Here is an 18,083-nt window from a genome sequence, read left to right as displayed (position 1 = left end):
CAGCATCCAGGTTAACAGCCTATTAGTGACACCCTTTTATTAGCTCAAAAAGCACATATAAAAAATATGTGCGGTATTACACTACACGGCCCCTTCAGACCTTCTGACACTCTATGTTGGTCTGCTCTCTTCTGTCTCTCTGACAATCTGACATTTCTTTCCCTCCAAACCACAATATATATAGGGGAGTCACCTATAAATAGGATCAAATGCTCCCCCTTGTGGCCTGGAGTGTGAACATGTTGTGTGCATTGTGATTACCTGATAAAAGATATCCTTCATCGCTTCCAAATGTTACATCACCTTCCCCGTGAGGAAAGCAATGTTACTGTGATGACCAGGACCCTGGGACACCACAGGTGCATTATACAATATAGAGTAGTGGAGCGCCCCATGGGGCCGTGGGGTACTCAGTACTGGGTCCTGTGGTTCACAGGGGGATGTCACGGTGGCTGACCCGGTCCGTGGCCCTGGGACGTCCGTGTAAAAGGAAAAGGTCTTTAAAGGGTTAAAGTTTGTGTTCGTGATGCCACCTGTGGTATTCGGTCAGGGTGACCGACGCTGCTTTAAGGGGTCTGCTGGGGTGATGTTATGGCAGCTAGATGGTATACCTTCCCACAGGTGAAGTGTATCCCCAGGGCTTCCCGGTGTGTAGATGGTGGTATGGTGAGAGGCGCAGAAAAGAACGAAGACACAAGGTTGCAGTCTCTTTACCTTTACTGAAGACTTCAGCATCCACAGTCCAGGGCAAGTCCAGAGTCCCCTTGTCCAGGTGGAAATCAGTAGCCTTCCCTTGCGCTGCAGTGGTGTAGTACCTTTCTGCCTTTGGCTTCACATAAGGGTCTCACAGATGTAGTGTCTTTGTCTCTGTCCCCCAAACAAGATAGGACAAACCCGTATGACTGGTGGCTTGAAGCTGTTTATAGGGACTCTAGTGTTGTGAATTCTGTTGTCGAACTCCCTCCTGTGGTCGTGAATGGTACTTCGGTGAGTTCTGTCCATGGACTCCCTCTGGTGGCTGTAAGTGGAGCTGCTGCTTCTGAAGTTCCTTACACAGGTGACGTGGTTTATCCTTTGGCTGGCTGCTCTATTTAACTCCACTTAGATCGTTACTCCATGCCAGCTGTCAATGTTTCTGCATTGGTTCAGTTCGCTCTTGGATCTTTCTAGTGACCTGTCTACAGCAGAAGCTAAGTTCCTGATAGTATCTAATTCGTTCATTGTTTTCTTGTCCAGCTGGATATCATGATTTTGTCTTGCTAGCTGGAAGCTCTGGGATGCAGAGTGGCATCTCCGCACCGTTAGTCGGTGCGGAGGTCTTTTTGCACACTCTGCGTGGTCTTTTGTAGTTTTTTGTGCTGATCGCAAAGCTACCTTTCCTATCCTCTGTCTATTTAGGAAGTCTGGCCTCCCTATGCTGAAACCTGTTTCATTTCTGCGTTTGTGACTTTCATCTTTAATCACAGTCAATATATGTGGGGGGCTGCCTTTCCTTTGGGGAATTTCTCTGAGGCAAGGTAGGCTTTATTTTCTATCTCTAGGGCTAGCTAGCTCTTAGGCTGTGACGAGGCGCCTAGGTAGAGTCAGGAGCGCTCCACGGCTATTTCTAGTGTGTGTGATAGGATTAGGGATTGCGGTCAGCAGAGCTCCCACATCCCAGAGCTTGTCCTGTGTGAGTTTTAACTATCAGGTCTTTCCGGGTGCTCCTAACCACCAGGTCATAACACTCTAGCACGCCCTGGCCTCCATGGGTTGGCACCGTGCCTCCTGGGTGTAGGGCAGACAGGTAACTTGCAATTAACTGTCCTGCCGGTCTCTGGAGCAAAGCATAAAGGTCCTTACTCCCTCGGTGTTACGGCTACCGGGATTCTGCGCCTCAGAAGGAGGCAGCCTGTGCAGGGCTGGTCCCCTTCTGGTATCCTCTCCTTTGCTACGACTTCCTTGCGTGCTCGCTGAAATACAATTCTGCCTTCTGAATGTCTTTTTCTGGGAGCTGCAGCTCTGAGGGCATGCACAGCTCCTTTGGACCCTCTGTCCACCTCAGACTACTGTCTGGAACGTTCTAACTTTCCCTACAGACTACCAGTTATATATATATATATATATATATATATATGGGGAGTGACCTAATAAATAGGAGCAGACGCTCCCCCTGGTGGCCTGGAGTGTAAACTGTGTTGCATGTTTGTGGTAGCTGGATGCAGTTATCCTTCTTTGCCTCCAAAAGTAATATCACTCTCCCCGAGAGGAAAGCAATATCACTGCAACGACCAGGACCCTGGGGCGCCGCAGTAGGCCTATGGGGAGTGCATTATACTATATGAAGGCCTATGGGGAGTGCATTGTACTATATGGAGGCTTATGGGGAGTGCATTATACTATATTTAGGACTATTTGGTTATACTATATGGAGGCTATTTAGGGGGCCATCATACAGTGTGGATATTAGTGATGGGGCCATCACACAGTGTTGGAGCCATCAAATAGTTTGGGGTCTACTAAGGGGTCAGTATACTGTGTGGGTGGTACTACACAGTGAGGGGGCATTATACTGTGCATAAGAGAGCATCATACTTTGTATAGGGGAGCTGTACAGGGGGCAGACTTGGGACATTATTGTAAAGTGAACACTTATTGTTATAGGGGAACTCAGGTTACTGTGACTATCAAAGGGGCACACAGGGCATTATTACTTTCTATGGGGCAAAATATGTGCACTGTTTTTATTATTATTATTTATTTATATAGCACCAATAATTCCATGGTGCCGTACATGAGAAAGGGGTTACATACAGGGTTATAGATATCGTTTACAGTAAACAGGTTTACAGTGACAGACTGGTACTGAGGGGAGAGGACCCTGTCCTTGCGGACTTACATTCTGTGGGATAATAGGGAAGAGACAGAAGGTAGGGGTGAGGCGGCGGCAGTGAAACGGCGGCTCTGGCGGCGTTGAGGCGGTGGCTTGGTTATTGTAGGCTGTAGGCTTTCCTGAAGAGATGGGTTTTCAGGTTCCGTCTGAAGGATCCCAGGGTGGTGGATAATCAGACGTGTTGAGGCATGGAATGCCAGAGGATGGGGGATATTCGGGAGAAATCTTGGAGGCGGTTGTGTGAGGAACGAATAAGTGTGGAGGAGAGTAGGAGGTCTTGGGAGGATCGAAGATTACGTGAGGGAAGATATTGTTTTCTAGGGCACTTGCACTCGGCATTACTATATTATAGAGGAATGCTTTAGAATTTAGAAGGCACAGAGAACCACAAAGCAGGTGCAGTAATAGGGGCACATATGGCAGCAGCGGCTCAGCAGTATGAGGAGTTTGTGTAGGTTGGGAATAGATGGTGACGTGCTGAAAATATGGGAAGTGAAATGTGTCTTTGTTGTATTCTCTGCAGATGAGTCCTGGCTGAAAGAAGTTGTCATGTCGGTCTGGGCCAGATGGAAAAGACGGGGAAAGTGATCGACTCCATCAGAAAGAACGTCAGCAGTAAGTCATTATCTGTAACTGTGCTGTGATCTCTTATATGTTCTGTAGGACTGGTGTCTCAAACTGACCATATGGCGGTAATATCCATGTTGATCTTTATATAGAGATTATTTTCAGCAACAGCGCGGTCATCTGCTGAGGTTCTCCTCCACTATTAGGGTGCATCACAGAGTTGTAATCAAGGTTACCTGGTTAGGGGCCTGTTATGATCTGGTGGTTTAGGAGCAACATGGGACGAGCTCTGAAGGAGGTGGTATCTGTACTGACCGCAAACCCTGAACCTAGCAGCGCAACTAGAAATAGCCGTGGGGGGTACCTGACACTCCCTAGACCCCTCGGCACAGCCTAAGATCTAACTTCCCCTAAAGACAGAAACAGGAAACCTATCTTGCCTCAGAGAAAATCCCCAAAGGAAAGATAGCCCCCCACAAATATTGACGGTGAGAGGAGAGGGAAATAACATACGCAGAAATGAAATCAGATTTTAGCATAGGAGGCCATACTAGCTAGATAGATAGGACAGAACAGGATACTGTGCGGTCAGTATAAAAAGTACAAAAAATCCACACAGAGTTTACAAAAATCTCCACACCTGACTAAAGGTGTGGAGGGTAAATCTGCTTCCCAGAGCTTCCAGCTTAACTGAAATAATCCATACTGACAAGCTGGACAAAAACATAGAATGTACCGAACAATGAAGTCCACAACATGTGGACAGAAAAGAGCAAAGCAAGGACTTATCTTTGCTGAACTGGTCAGGATATCAGGGAAAACCAAGAGAGATGTGAATCCAACCAGGAACCATTGACAAGTGGCACAAGCTGAAGGGGAGAGCCAGGCTAAATAGCCGAGCAGAATAGACAATTAGTGGAAGCAGCTGCTGACTGCTAAATCCAAGGAGCAGCCATTCCACTTAAAACCACCGGAGGGAGCCCAAGAGCAGAACTCACAAAAGTGCCACTTACAACCACCGGAGGGAGCCCAAGAGCGGAATTCACAACAGGGGCCCACTCAGAAGTTTTGCGCCCCTTGAACCAAAACCGTAGCTACGCCTCTGCTTCAGGCCGGCCTCACACTAGCGTGTTTTACGGACGTAAGAGAGGTGCTGAAAATACGGATTGCATACGGTACAATGCTTCTCTATGGCCCAGCTCCTATCAGCCGTATTTTACTGATCCATATTATACGGTGTTCTACGGCCATAGAAAAACGCAGCATGCTGCGTTTGTCACCATATTGTGCAAAAAATACGCCAATGAAAGTCTATGGGGGTCAGAAAAATACGGATTACACACGGACCAACAGTGTGACTTGCGAGAAATACGCAGCGGTGTTCTATAGAAAAGCCGGCAATTCAGTGCGGTGTACAGTAAAATCACACTGACAGGTTAGAATAGAATAGCTAATATAAATGTCTACACATAGTATAGGGGTATATATATATATATATATAGCGGGAAAATATTCTGAAAAGTTCCCAGGCTCGAGTTCATATGAGGACATCCAGCAGAGGGCGCATCACCGCAACTGAAGGTAACTACAGGTCATTGACCTACATTCCATTCATTCCCCGGGATTTTACAGGCAGGAGCACAGCTGCATTAGCAGGGCTTCTGCTTGTAAAATTAGTTAACCCCTTCAGATGGATTTACATCGTTGGACGAGACTGATCATCGGAAGGTATGGGATATTGTTTTTTTTATTTTTCCTTTTTTACAGAACAAGGGTCTTCAGGTGGATTACCAGTCTAATAAAATATTACAAAAACCTGTGTATTTCATTAAAATACTTTTTTTTTTTTAACCATAAAATTTTTATTTTATTAAACATTTTAGAACAAAACAGGGTCTTACAAGCATTTAGTTTCTGTATAGAATGCATGAACAGTAAACGATATAAACAATATAGACGATATAAGGCCATCAATGACCTTAATTCTACAAAGACGTAAATGACAAAGACAAGACAACAAGGGGTAGAGGGAAGGGAGGAAAGAGAGAGGGGAAAAAAAAAAAAAGGGAAAAACCTCAGTTAAATCGATTAATCAAATCCGAACTCAGTCGCACTACAGGTCGGATCCCGCTGCATAATAATCCCACAGGGACCATATAGCCTGGAAGCGCACCACCGAGTCATTTAGTAAGGCTGTAAGGTGTTCCATCCTTCTGACATCCATGATCCGTCCAAGGAGGATCTGAAGCGAAGGGGGACTCGGCTGTCTCCAAAGACGCGCAATCAGGCATCTGGCCGCTGTAAGGATATGTTGCAATAATCTATTGGAAAGTTTGCCCATACCCGGCGCCCCGTGACCCAGGAGAAGCACTAGCGGGTTTAGTTCTATGTCTGCATGCAATACCTTATCTATGAGGGACTTAACCTGACCCCAAAAGGGCACAATTTTTGGGCATGACCAAAATATGTGGACAAGAGACCCAGTGCTTCCCCCACATCTCCAACAGGAGGGAGGGATAGAGGGATTCAGTCCATGCAGAAACTCTGGAGTGTGATACCAGTGCATTAGTATCTTATAGATATTTTCTCTATAGAGAGTACACACTGATGATTTTGCGGCATTCCTCCAAATGACAGACCACTCTCGGGGAGAAATACGCCGCTCCAAGGCGGCCTCCCACTTGCGCATATATAGAAAAGATTCACCAGACCCATCCTGTGGATCCGATAAAATGTTGTAAATTTCTGAAATCAGACCCCTGGTGTTCACGCCTCTCCTGCAAATTTTCTCGAAATCCGTGGGGATAGAAGCTCCCGCTTTACCATATAGGGAGTTAGCAAAATCTCTAATTTGTAGGTATTGAAAGAATTCCCTGTTGGAAATCGAGAAATGTTGCTTAAGATAATCAAAGGAGTGAATCTCCATGGTCTCCCCGTCTATAATGTCCGCAAATCTAAATAGGCCCGCTTTAAGCCAAGGGTGAACCATAGGAGATTCTAAACTGCCTGGGAGCTGTGGATGATAGATGAAGGACACCAGGGGGGAGCAAGGTGACATGAGGGCGAATCTCCGTGTGCAGGTGTTCCAAATGTCACGAGTGGACTGCATGGGGCCTAGAAGGGGTGGAAAGGACTTACATTGTGCTGGCGACCATAAAAGAGAGTTAGGGTGTATTGGGGCAAGCCATAATTTCTCTATTTCATTCCACCTGCTGTAGGCCCATAGGGACGTCCAGCAGGGGATTCTCCTCAGGTGTGTAGCCCAGTAGAATTTAAGAATATTTGGCACAGAAAGCCCTCCCCTGGTCTTATGAGCTGTGAGAACCTCCTTAGCCACTCTATGGCACTTTTGTTGCCATATGAACCTAATAATAGCCGCCTGAAGGGACTTCAGTTCCGAGACCGGAACTCCAACTGGGAGGGTCTCAAAGGCGTAGATCAATCTGGGTAAAAGACTCATTTTTACCGCCGCTATCCGACCCATCCACGAGAGAGGAAGTGATTGCCATTTAGTTAGGCGGGCTTTTGATTCTTTAAAGAGGGAGGGGAAATTTAGTTTGTAGAGGGTCTCGTATGAGGACGTAATATTCACCCCCAAATATTTCACAGCATCCTGTTTCCACCTGAATTTAAAATTCAGGCGTAGATGGTCCCATACCTCAGGGGGGATGTTCAGCGGCATAGCCTCCGTTTTGCTGGAATTGATTTTATATCCAGATAGGTCCCCGTATCTCCTCAAAGCCCTCATGAGGTTCGGAAGGGACACGTGGAGATTAGTAAGCGTCAATAGAACATCATCCGCAAATAGTGCGATCTTAAAAGATTTACTCCCAACCATCACCCCAGAGATATTGGGGTCCCGTCGTATGGACGCTACCAGGGGCTCTATGCAAAGGGCAAACAGAAGAGGCGACAAAGGGCACCCCTGCCTGGTGCCATTCGATATAGTGAATGGTTTAGATGTACAGAGAGGAAGTTTTATGGCCGCTGTAGGGTGGTTATATAGGGATCTCCGCGCGGACAAAAATCCCCCAGAAATGCCAAGACCCGCATCGTACTAAAAAGGAATGGCCAGGAGAGGCGATCGAAAGCCTTCTCGGCGTCGAGGCTCAGTACTAATATTTGCAATTTCTTTCGGTTCGAGATGTCCACCAAGTCGACAACCCTCCTAGTGTTATCACCCCCCTGACGGCATGGAATAAAGCCCACTTGGTCTTTATGAATAATCGAGGGTAGCCATTTATTAAGTCTGGAGGCCAGCAGCTTGGTGAACACCTTCAAATCCGAATTCAAAAGGGCTATTGGCCTATAGTTTGCACAGTCCAAGGGGTCCCTAGGGGGCTTTGGAAGGAGGATGAGGTGGGAATGTAGCATTGTGGATGGGATTGGGTCGCCTTGCAAGAAGGAGTTAAATACCGAGGTCATGTGAGGAAGAAGTGTTTTGGCGAATGTCATAGTAAAAATACGTCAGACCATCAGGGCCAGGTGATTTTCCCATGGGTAGGGACTCCAAAACCTCCTCCACATTAAAATACTTTTTAATAGTGTGTGTGTGTGTGTGTGTGTGTGTGTGTGTGTGTGTGTGTTTGTGTGTGTTTTAACCATTTCATACTATTGGATTAATAATGGATAGGTGTCATATGGATATGATATATTAATATATGTGTCTCATTGACATATATATATATAGAGAGCGAGAGAGACAGTATATATGTTTTTACGATTTTTTGAGCACATGGATCCATTGTATGTCCGTATGTCGGTTTTGCAAGCATGCGAGAAAATCACGTAGTACGGATGCCATAAGGATTACATACGGAGGATGCCATGCGCAAAATACGCTGACACACCCTGCCTACGGATGACATACGGACCACTATTTTGGGGACTTTTCTGCGTATTACGGCCATATATAACGGACCGTATTTTTATACGCTGAGTGTGAGGCCGGCCTCACATGTCAACATTTTCCTGACAGGTTCTCTTTCAGCATCCGTGCCTATGATCAGGAACTGTGCTTCTATTTGACGCTGTGTAAACTCACCAGGTTTACGAACCGCAGCATGTCAGTTTCTTGACTAGTGTCTCCGCAACAGAAGTTTCCACAATAGAATGTATATATGTTGTGTTTTTATCACTTTTTTTCTGTGCAGTTTTGTCACAAAACCTGAAAAATTTCCTAGTACCAGCAAAGTCAATAGATTCCTGAATTGTCATGCACACGTTGCTTATTTTTCGCTTGCAGATTTAAATCTGCTGCATGTTTAATTCTTTCAGTGTTTTTGCTGCACATTTCACCCATAATAATGAGTGGGGAAAAATCTGCAAAACATGTGCAAAAAAACACAAAAAAGTGCACATTTTACACTGCATTTTTCCTGCCAAGAGATGCAATAATTCCTGCAGCAAATGCTTAACGTGTGCACCTATCATTATTTTTAATGGCCATGTGGTTGTGAAATGGCTGTAAGCAATTTGTTCTTGTTCATTCCCTTTCATCAATTTAATGATTTCTTGATATGTGCACCAATTGCTAACTTTAACTCTACCTAAAAGCCTTATAACCCCCCACCCAATTACCACATAGAGGACCGTTCACTGGAATTTTTACATTTTACAACCAATTGTTGAAAAGAAAATTAGTATCTTTATTTTCAGGGGGCATAACCTTGAAATGGAGTGGTACAGAAAAAAAAAAACATTTCCAGAATCAGTGAATCACTGCCAATTGGAGGAGGCACTGAGTTTAAAGAAAAAAAATTTTGTGAAAGGTCTTGTTTAACCAGTTCAATACTATGCCTTTTTCCCCACCTTTCCTAACTAGGCACATTTTTGTTTTTTTCCCCTAAATGCAGTAAAAAAGGGTTGTATCATTTTATCAATTTTGGATATTCAAATAATTTTTGCATCCTTTTTTTTGTGATACGTTGGGCCTTATTTTCATTTTTTTTTTTTTTAAGTAGCGTTTGGTATATGTGGTAAAATAATGAAACTCTTGTTTTGTTTTTAACATATTTACATTTTTTTTTATGACCACAAAGGCCAACTGAAATTAATTTTTAAGTTCGGTCCCTTTTTCAAAACAAATTATTTTTATATATCGGACATGGTTTTTTTTTCCCGGGGCAGGTAATGGCAATTTGGATTGGCCTTTGCTTTTATTTTTTTTCCTGCTTTTTATTTTTCATTTATTCTACATATGTCCCCAATAAGGTCATAATAGACCAACGGGGAGCATTTCAACATTTAAATACTTTTTTAATCTGATTTTCTTTGTAACTGTGGCTGGTATATTAGTGCCCACTACAGGGGAAACTCAGCCCCCTGGCTGCATAGCAGAACTGAGTAGGTTTCCTAGGAGCCAGCAGCTCTTGCTACTTCCATACACCCAACATGCCATCTATGTGCTGAAAGCGCTCTGGCGGTGCCTGAACCTGAAACTGCTCCGCCAGTACCTGAATCTTTAAGGGCTTTGGCGGTGCCTGAATCTGAAGCCACTCTGATGGTACCTGACCCTGAAACCGCACCAGTGATACCTGAGCCAGAAACCACACCAGTGTCTGTTCTTTCCGGTGGCCCAGAATCCGTGTTGTCTGTACCTGTTCCGACATCCTTTCTACCTTTGCTTCCGAATCCTGTCCTACCAGTGACTCCATGTTCCAATGCGCCTTTGCACTCGTTATATCAAAAGATGTACCGCCAGTGTGATCAGCAGGAAAAAATTCTGTTCGATCTATGAACAGTAAATACCTATTAGAAAGGTATGAGGTCAGCTGATTCATCCTCTCCAGCCCAAGTCGCAGCAACTGCGGGAGTATATACTCCTGGAGCTATTACTCTATTATTATTATCTATTATTTCTAGATTGTGAGCCCCATCGGGGACAGCGATGATAATGTGTGCAAAACTGTAAAGCGCTGCGGAATATGTTAGCGCTATATAAAAAATAAAGATTATTACTCAACTGTCTGCTGCACCATGTTACAACGGGGATCATGGGCTCCTAAATTAGTGCAGGCTGCATTATGATCTATTTGCCCATCAGCTACCCTCTGTTTCTAATGTCCCACCTAACAGTAGAGGCCTTAGCATGGCTCAACTCCTTGTGGGTGAGAGGGGACCCGGTGACCTAGGATCTTCAGGCCGTCTTGGTGGCTATCCAGAAGGTCTTCGATGAGCCGAGTCATATGTCTTGTGCTACATCTTCACTTCTCAGACTGCATCAGTAAGGTCTGTTTGTAAGCCAGTATGCCATCCTGTTCTGCACACTGTCTTCCAAACTTGGTTGGAATGATAAAGCATTCATAGCTGACTTCTGGGAGGGTTTGTCCGGAAGGACTAAAGATTACCTGGCTGGTCCAGACATCCCTGCTACTCTAAATGACCTAATTCCCCTGGCAATCTGGATCAATCTTAGGTTCCAGGAATGGACCAGAGGTGACGCGTGAGAGGAAACTATCACATCTCGCTCCATCCTTCCGGAGACTGCTTGTTCCCCAGCCTTCGGAGACAGCTTGTCTTGTCTTCTCTTCTCTAAACCCATGCAGGTCAATCATGTTAGTCTGGATGAGCACCAGCTGGAACACCGTCATGCCAAGGAATTGTGCTACTTCTGCGGTAGCGCAGAGCATTTAATTCATTCCTGTTCTGAGAGGTCTGAAAAACTGCAAAGCCTAGGGCCTGGAGGACATGTTATCCTAGGTGAGAATAATTCCTCTCCACTGTTGACTCTGACTGTATCCGTTTCATGTGAAGGATCCCAGTTCGTCAAAACCACCTACCTCAACTCTCAAAATTTCTTGAAGCAAGTTGTGGTGGATCAGTATCAGATTCCCATCTGGGGCCTCTAGAGTCCTTTGCTAGTCTCCTTCGAGGGAAATTCCCTAGCTGAAGTTGTTCAAGTTCTTACTGAGCAGGTGGAACGCCAGATAGGAATGATGCATACAGAGAAGTTCTCTTTCTATGTGCTGCCTGGTCTATTTCATCCACTTCTCTTGAGTCTTCCATGGTACAAACTCATGAGCCAGTTCTGGACTGGAGATCTGGTGAGGTGATTTGTTGGTGACAGTCGTCTCACGAGAGGTGTCTTGTCCCTGTATGTCCAGTTCGGCCGCCTGTGACGCCATATTTTTACGTTACCTCCATAATGAATGGGCAATTGTTCCCGAACCCGGCTCCTAGGATCCTCATCGCATCGAGGATGTATTATTATGGACACCGGTGTGAAGATGGACCCACAGATGGTATCATTAATTCTCAAGTGGCCGGCTGACAAAAATATCAAGGCAGAGGTGCTTTACAGGTTTTTCTTATCTATCGACCTGGAGGAAGAATCCCAACTTGTCTTCAATTCTTCCAAGACGGTGGCTAGTCTTGCTAGGCAGAGAGAGACTTTGGAATTCAAGGATCCTGGTACTATTCCCGCTTTGGTCTGCTCTGAGGATGTCTTGGTGATGAAGAGGGTGAGAGAGAAAATCAGTGACGCCACTGATCTTATTGAGGTAAAGTTTTGGAGTCAGATGCACACCTCTTAATGAATCATTTGTGCCTGATAAGTGGCATGCTACACACCACAAACCTTCAGTTCCCAGTTGGAGTAAGATTTCTGGCATAAGGAAATCATGGCATCATTAATCTGATGAGCTACACCTCAACAAACCTGGGAAACACACATTCGCCAGAAGACTCGCTACACTCATCAGGAGGGCGTTAAACTAGAAGAAGAGGGGACGGGAAGAAAAACATTAGACTTGAACAAAGAAGACCCAGGAAAACATACTCAGATGGGAGGTAAGAACATTTCTAAAACAATCCACAGCGAGGAGATTGGAACAAAACAAAATCCTCTAAACTGCATGCTCGCAAACGCCAGAAGCCTGACAAACAAGATGGAAGAACTAGAAGCAGAAATATCTACAGGTAACTTTGACATAGTGGGAATAACCGAGACATGGTTAGATGAAAGCTATGACTGGGCAGTTAACTTACAGGGTTACAGTCTGTTTAGAAAGGATCGTAAAAATCGGAGAGGAGGAGGGGTTTGTCTCTATGTATAGTCTTGTCTAAAGTCCACTTTAAGGGAGGATATTAGCGAAGGAAATGAGGATGTCGAGTCCATATGGGTCGAAATTCATGGAGGGAAAAATGGTAACAAAATTCTCATTGGGGTCTGTTACAAACCCCCAAATATAACAGAAACCATGGAAAGTCTACTTCTAAAGCAGATAGATGAAGCTGCAACCCATAATGAGGTCCTGGTTATGGGGGACTTTAACTACCCAGATATTAACTGGGAAACAGAAACCTATGAAACCCATAAAGGCAACAGGTTTCTGCTAATAACCAAGAAAAATTATCTTTCACAATTGGTGCAGAATCCAACCAGAGGAGCAGCACTTTTAGACCTAATACTATCTAATAGACCTGACAGAATAACAAATCTGCAGGTGGTTGGGCATCTAGGAAATAGCGACCACAATATTGTACAGTTTCACATGTCTTTCACTAGGGGGACTTGTCAGGGAGTCACAAAAACACTGAACTTTAGGAAGGCAAAGTTTGACCAGCTTAGAGATGCCCTTAATCTGGTAGACTGGGACAATATCCTCAGAAATAAGAATACAGATAATAAATGGGAAATGTTTAAGAACATCCTAAATAGGCAGTGTAAGCGGTTTATACCTTGTGGGAATAAAAGGACTAGAAATAGGAAAAACCCAATGTGGCTAAACAAAGAAGTAAGACAGGCAATTAACAGTAAAAAGAAAGCATTTGCACTACTAAAGCAGGATGGCACCATTGAAGCTCTAAAAAACTATAGGGAGAAAAATACTTTATCTAAAAAACTAATTAAAGCTGCCAAAAAGGAAACAGAGAAGCACATTGCTAAGGAGAGTAAAACTAATCCCAAACTGTTCTTCAACTATATCAATAGTAAAAGAATAAAAACTGAAAATGTAGGCCCCTTAAAAAATAGTGAGGAAAGAATGGTTGTAGATGACGAGGAAAAAGCTAACATATTAAACACCTTCTTCTCCACGGTATTCACGGTGGAAAATGAAATGCTAGGTGAAATCCCAAGAAACAATGAAAACCCTATATTAAGGGTCACCAATCCAACCCAAGAAGAGGTGCGAAACCGGCTAAATAAGATTAAAATACATAAATCTCCGGGTCCGGATGGCATACACCCACGAGTACTAAGAGAACTAAGTAATGTAATAGATAAACCATTATTTCTTATTTTTAGGGACTCTATAGCGACAGGATCTGTTCCGCAGGACTGGCGCATAGCAAATGTGGTGCCAATATTCAAAAAGGGCTCTAAAAGTGAACCTGGAAATTATAGGCCAGTAAGTCTAACCTCTATTGTTGGTAAAATATTTGAAGGGTTTCTGAGGGATGTTATTCTGGATTATCTCAATGAGAATAACTGTTTAACTCCATATCAGCATGGGTTTATGAGAAATCGCTCCTGTCAAACCAATCTAATCAGTTTTTATGAAGAGGTAAGCTATAGGCTGGACCACGGTGAGTCATTGGACGTGGTATATTTCGATTTTTCCAAAGCGTTTGATACCGTGCCGCACAAGAGGTTGGTACACAAAATGAGAATGCTTGGTCTGGGGGAAAATGTGTGTAAATGGGTTAGTAACTGGCTTAGTGATAGAAAGCAGAGGGTGGTTATAAATGGTATAGTCTCTAACTGGGTCGCTGTGACCAGTGGGGTACCGCAGGGGTCAGTATTGGGACCTGTTCTCTTCAACATATTCATTAATGATCTGGTAGAAGGTTTACACAGTAAAATATCGATATTTGCAGATGATACAAAACTATGTAAAGCAGTTAATACAAGAGAAGATCGTATTCTGCTACAGATGGATCTGGATAAGTTGGAAACTTGGGCTGAAAGGTGGCAGATGAGGTTTAACAATGATAAATGTAAGGTTATACACATGGGAAGAAGGAATCAATATCACCATTACACACTGAATGGGAAACCACTGGGTAAATCTGACAGGGAGAAGGACTTGGGGATCCTAGTTAATGATAAACTCACCTGGAGCAGCCAGTGCCAGGCAGCAGCTGCCAAGGCAAACAGGATCATGGGGTGCATTAAAAGAGGTCTGGATACACATGATGAGAGCATTATACTGCCTCTGTACAAATCCCTAGTTAGACCGCACATGGAGTACTGTGTCCAGTTTTGGGCACCGGTGCTCAGGAAGGATATAATGGAACTAGAGAGAGTAAAAAGGAGGGCAACAAAATTAATAAAGGGGATGGGAGAACTACAATACCCAGATAGATTAGCGAAATTAGGATTATTTAGTCTAGAAAAAAGACGACTGAGGGGCGATCTAATAACCATGTATAAGTATATAAGGGGACAATACAAATATCTCGCTGAGGATCTGTTTATACCAAGGAAGGTGACGGGCACAAGGGGGCATTCTTTGCGTCTGGAGGAGAGAAGGTTTTTCCACCAACATAGAAGAGGATTCTTTACTGTTAGGGCAGTGAGAATCTGGAATTGCTTGCCTGAGGAGGTGGTGATGGCGAACTCAGTCGAGGGGTTCAAGAGAGGCCTGGATGTCTTCCTGGAGCAGAACAATATTGTATCATACAATTATTAGGTTCTGTAGAAGGACGTAGATCTGGGGATTTATTATGATGGAATATAGGCTGAACTGGATGGACAAATGTCTTTTTTCGGCCTTACTAACTATGTATATGTTACTAGCTGTGGCATCATAGCCCCCTCCGATCCTGCATCACTCTTCCTCTGTCCCACCCTAGATCCAATCATTTTTAGTGGAGTTTTAAAGAACTGGCTTGAATGTCTAATGGGCGGGGTTGCCAGGACCATGACCACATACAATGGAGATGAATGAGGGATACCAACGTTCAAAAACAAACTATTCCTTACAACTTGATAATATGTATATACATGAGATAGCAGGTACAACACTTTAAGAATGATTCTACTGCACAATCCAGAGGCAGGAACTTTACAGTTACCCGTGACAGCATGTCACTTCCCTTACATTTTACGTGAGTCTAGTAAACAATTATGGGAACTTCCATATTTCCCTGTGAAGTGTGTTGCTATGGCCCCTCACAGCTAGTCTCGATTTCAGGTTGATTTGTGAGGACCTTGGTACTTGTGCGGTGTCTCGGTACAACCCCTCGCTACTGCTTTTAAAGTCCATTCGATGAGGTCCACATGCTCCTTGCTGTACAACTGCATATCCAGTTCTCTACAGTAGAACTTGTGTCCCAGCCAGGCCATATTCTCCTTTATGACCATCAGGCCTGGCTACACTCTAGCTTCTTATCTAGTATACATAATTGTTTGCTTTAGACATGCTTGCCTGATAGGTAAGAAATCTTTCCTTCCACTGAGTCCTTGCTTTGGACCCCATTGCCTAAGTTCAGGACTCTTGCTGCCACTTAATTCTTGTTTTCTTCAGAATATGCTATCCGATATGGCTTCCCTTCTTGCCACACAAACACGTGCTTCCATGCAGGACTCCGAGCAACAAGACCATAGGACTTTACTTCTCAAATACTTCTAACAACAGTAGACTGCATTCCATTGTGCCCACATAACTCCTCCCATCCTGGACTGGTCCCAATAGCTAAACATGTTTGCAAATAACCCACTGTTACAGAACACACTTCAGATCAACATTTAAACCATGACAATGCATTATATAACCATAAGACCGTCAAGCGGGTGTGGGTAGCTTCTCCATTCATTTACAAATACGCCAAATGTTGTGACTTTTCAAATTATGAAATTACTTTAATGATTTTGGGCCTTTGTAAAAGGAAATTTAAAAGCAAAAGAATCGAAAATGTTACATTCCAATGGGTAATATTGGTGGCAATATTCTGCATATGAAGCATACTCTGCACTTAATAAACCTTCAACTGTAACTGCACAATTTGTGTAAAATCTCATAGAACTGAAATAAATTACATCTTTTAACGCTATGTGTGAATGACGCCCATTTCTGATGTATGTATTTTTGGTTAATGTGCCATCAGGATGCAAAATCTTCTCCTAATTATGTTATAACTTTTTCTGTATTTTGAAATGACTCCAGGTTTATATTTAAATGTGACCCAGATGTATTGAGTATACAAAATCACAGGTAGACAGTAAATAAAGACTATAGTTTTTATGGTTGAAATGCAACTTTGCAGAAAAAAAAAAGAATAAAAAACATTTGGAGGTGAGAAAAGGGTTAATAATTTTTTTAAATGATTCACACTATGAGCAGTGCAGAAACAAGTGAGTTTCCTGTGACTGTTCCCAGCCTGCTGTTGATTAGCAATGCTGCTTTCACATGGACTCCTCCTGCCCAGGGAGGTGCCTGGATCCATGTAATCAGTAAGATTGTGTGGCTGCATATCCCAGAACAGAGAACTCTCATGCACAACTGCATGTGTATCACAGCTGGCTGGACTACTCCTTATCTCCCTATGGAGCAGATGACTGCAGGATTATGCTGACCATTGTGACTTTGGTAGATATGAAATGATAGATTTGAACTACTGGAATGGAAAAGTGCTCATACAAAGGCCACTTAAAGATATGGATCTATATTTCCAAGAAGAATAGGCGATGTGCGTAAATCATTTCTGGAGATAGGCTGGCAAAAGACATCTTTGAAGGGTGGACACATGTCTGTGTGATGGTTTTATTAATCGATTGATGCTGTTGGATGACCCATTTAAGGATGATAGCTGGAATTTGCACTCTACTTCTCATTAGTGTTTGCGCTTGCATTGATTCAGGTACTGAGGATGCTGTACGAAATGCAGAGGTAAGACCACAGTATGAAGCGTCATGTGCACTACTTATTTTTGTCCTTGCTCGCTCCGTACCATTAAGGCTAAACTACATTGCAACTCCTGGTAGTGAGTGTCCTCTTGATGTAACCCAAAAATCCAATTGCTAGATATCTCCTCTGCCACATTAACTATTATTAAAAGCAAATGGCTGTGCAGCATTTTGTGATTTTAATGTCAAATACCCACTTTGTTTATCCTAAATGTGAAAAATGACCCACCTTAATTTATCTGACTGTGTTAAAGTATACTAGTCTGTGGGACTCTGCATTTTTCCCAGTTTTCAGGAGTAATTTACTTGTTTTTATTGATTTAGTATTTGTGTCATTCTCTATATGTTTTCCACTACTTTAACAAAATATCTTTTTTTCTTTTTTGCATACCTTACTATAGTTACCCTCTGGGGTAAGGAATCTGGAGGTGTTTTCAATTTGGAGTATTTTTAAAATTTTTTAAAGTATCTGAAACTTTTGGTGCTAAAAAGTCACAAAACTAGATAAAGAAAAAAAATAACTTTAATTTTGAGCCACGTGTGCGATTTTGAAGAATGTCTCAAATAATATCAATGAGTACCACAAGTGACTTTAATACATCGCAAATGATGATTCGGCGTCTGTATGTTTAACTTCAGTTTTAAAGATGTTTGGGATTAACTAGAACGGAGATTGTGAATCAGGCCCTCAAGTCCAGCAACAATACCTGACATCTCAAATGCTCTTCTCTTTTCATCCTCATCAGTCCATAGAATGCACGTGTTATATTGTTGTGAGCCATGAAGCACATG

The 18,083-nt window shown here is 43.3% G+C and overlaps 1 protein-coding gene across 1 annotated transcript in view; it reads left to right on the top strand.

The window, feature by feature from the left end:
- Positions 1-16,811: 16,811 nt before the first annotated feature.
- Positions 16,812-18,083, top strand: part of MMP28 (matrix metallopeptidase 28) — a 91,836-nt gene continuing 90,564 nt past the window's right edge. Inside the window, exon 1 of the mRNA XM_069757268.1 lies at positions 16,812-17,274. Within this exon, the coding sequence (XP_069613369.1) occupies positions 17,173-17,274 (102 nt within the window). The 5' untranslated portion in view covers positions 16,812-17,172. The remainder of the gene's footprint in view (positions 17,275-18,083) is intronic.

Source organism: Ranitomeya imitator, chromosome 3, assembly GCF_032444005.1.
Source record: "Ranitomeya imitator isolate aRanImi1 chromosome 3, aRanImi1.pri, whole genome shotgun sequence".
In the NCBI taxonomy this organism is placed as follows: Eukaryota; Metazoa; Chordata; class Amphibia; order Anura; family Dendrobatidae; genus Ranitomeya; species Ranitomeya imitator.
The sequence above is the reverse complement of the archived record's forward strand: the minus strand, read 5'-3'. Positions and strand labels throughout refer to the sequence as shown.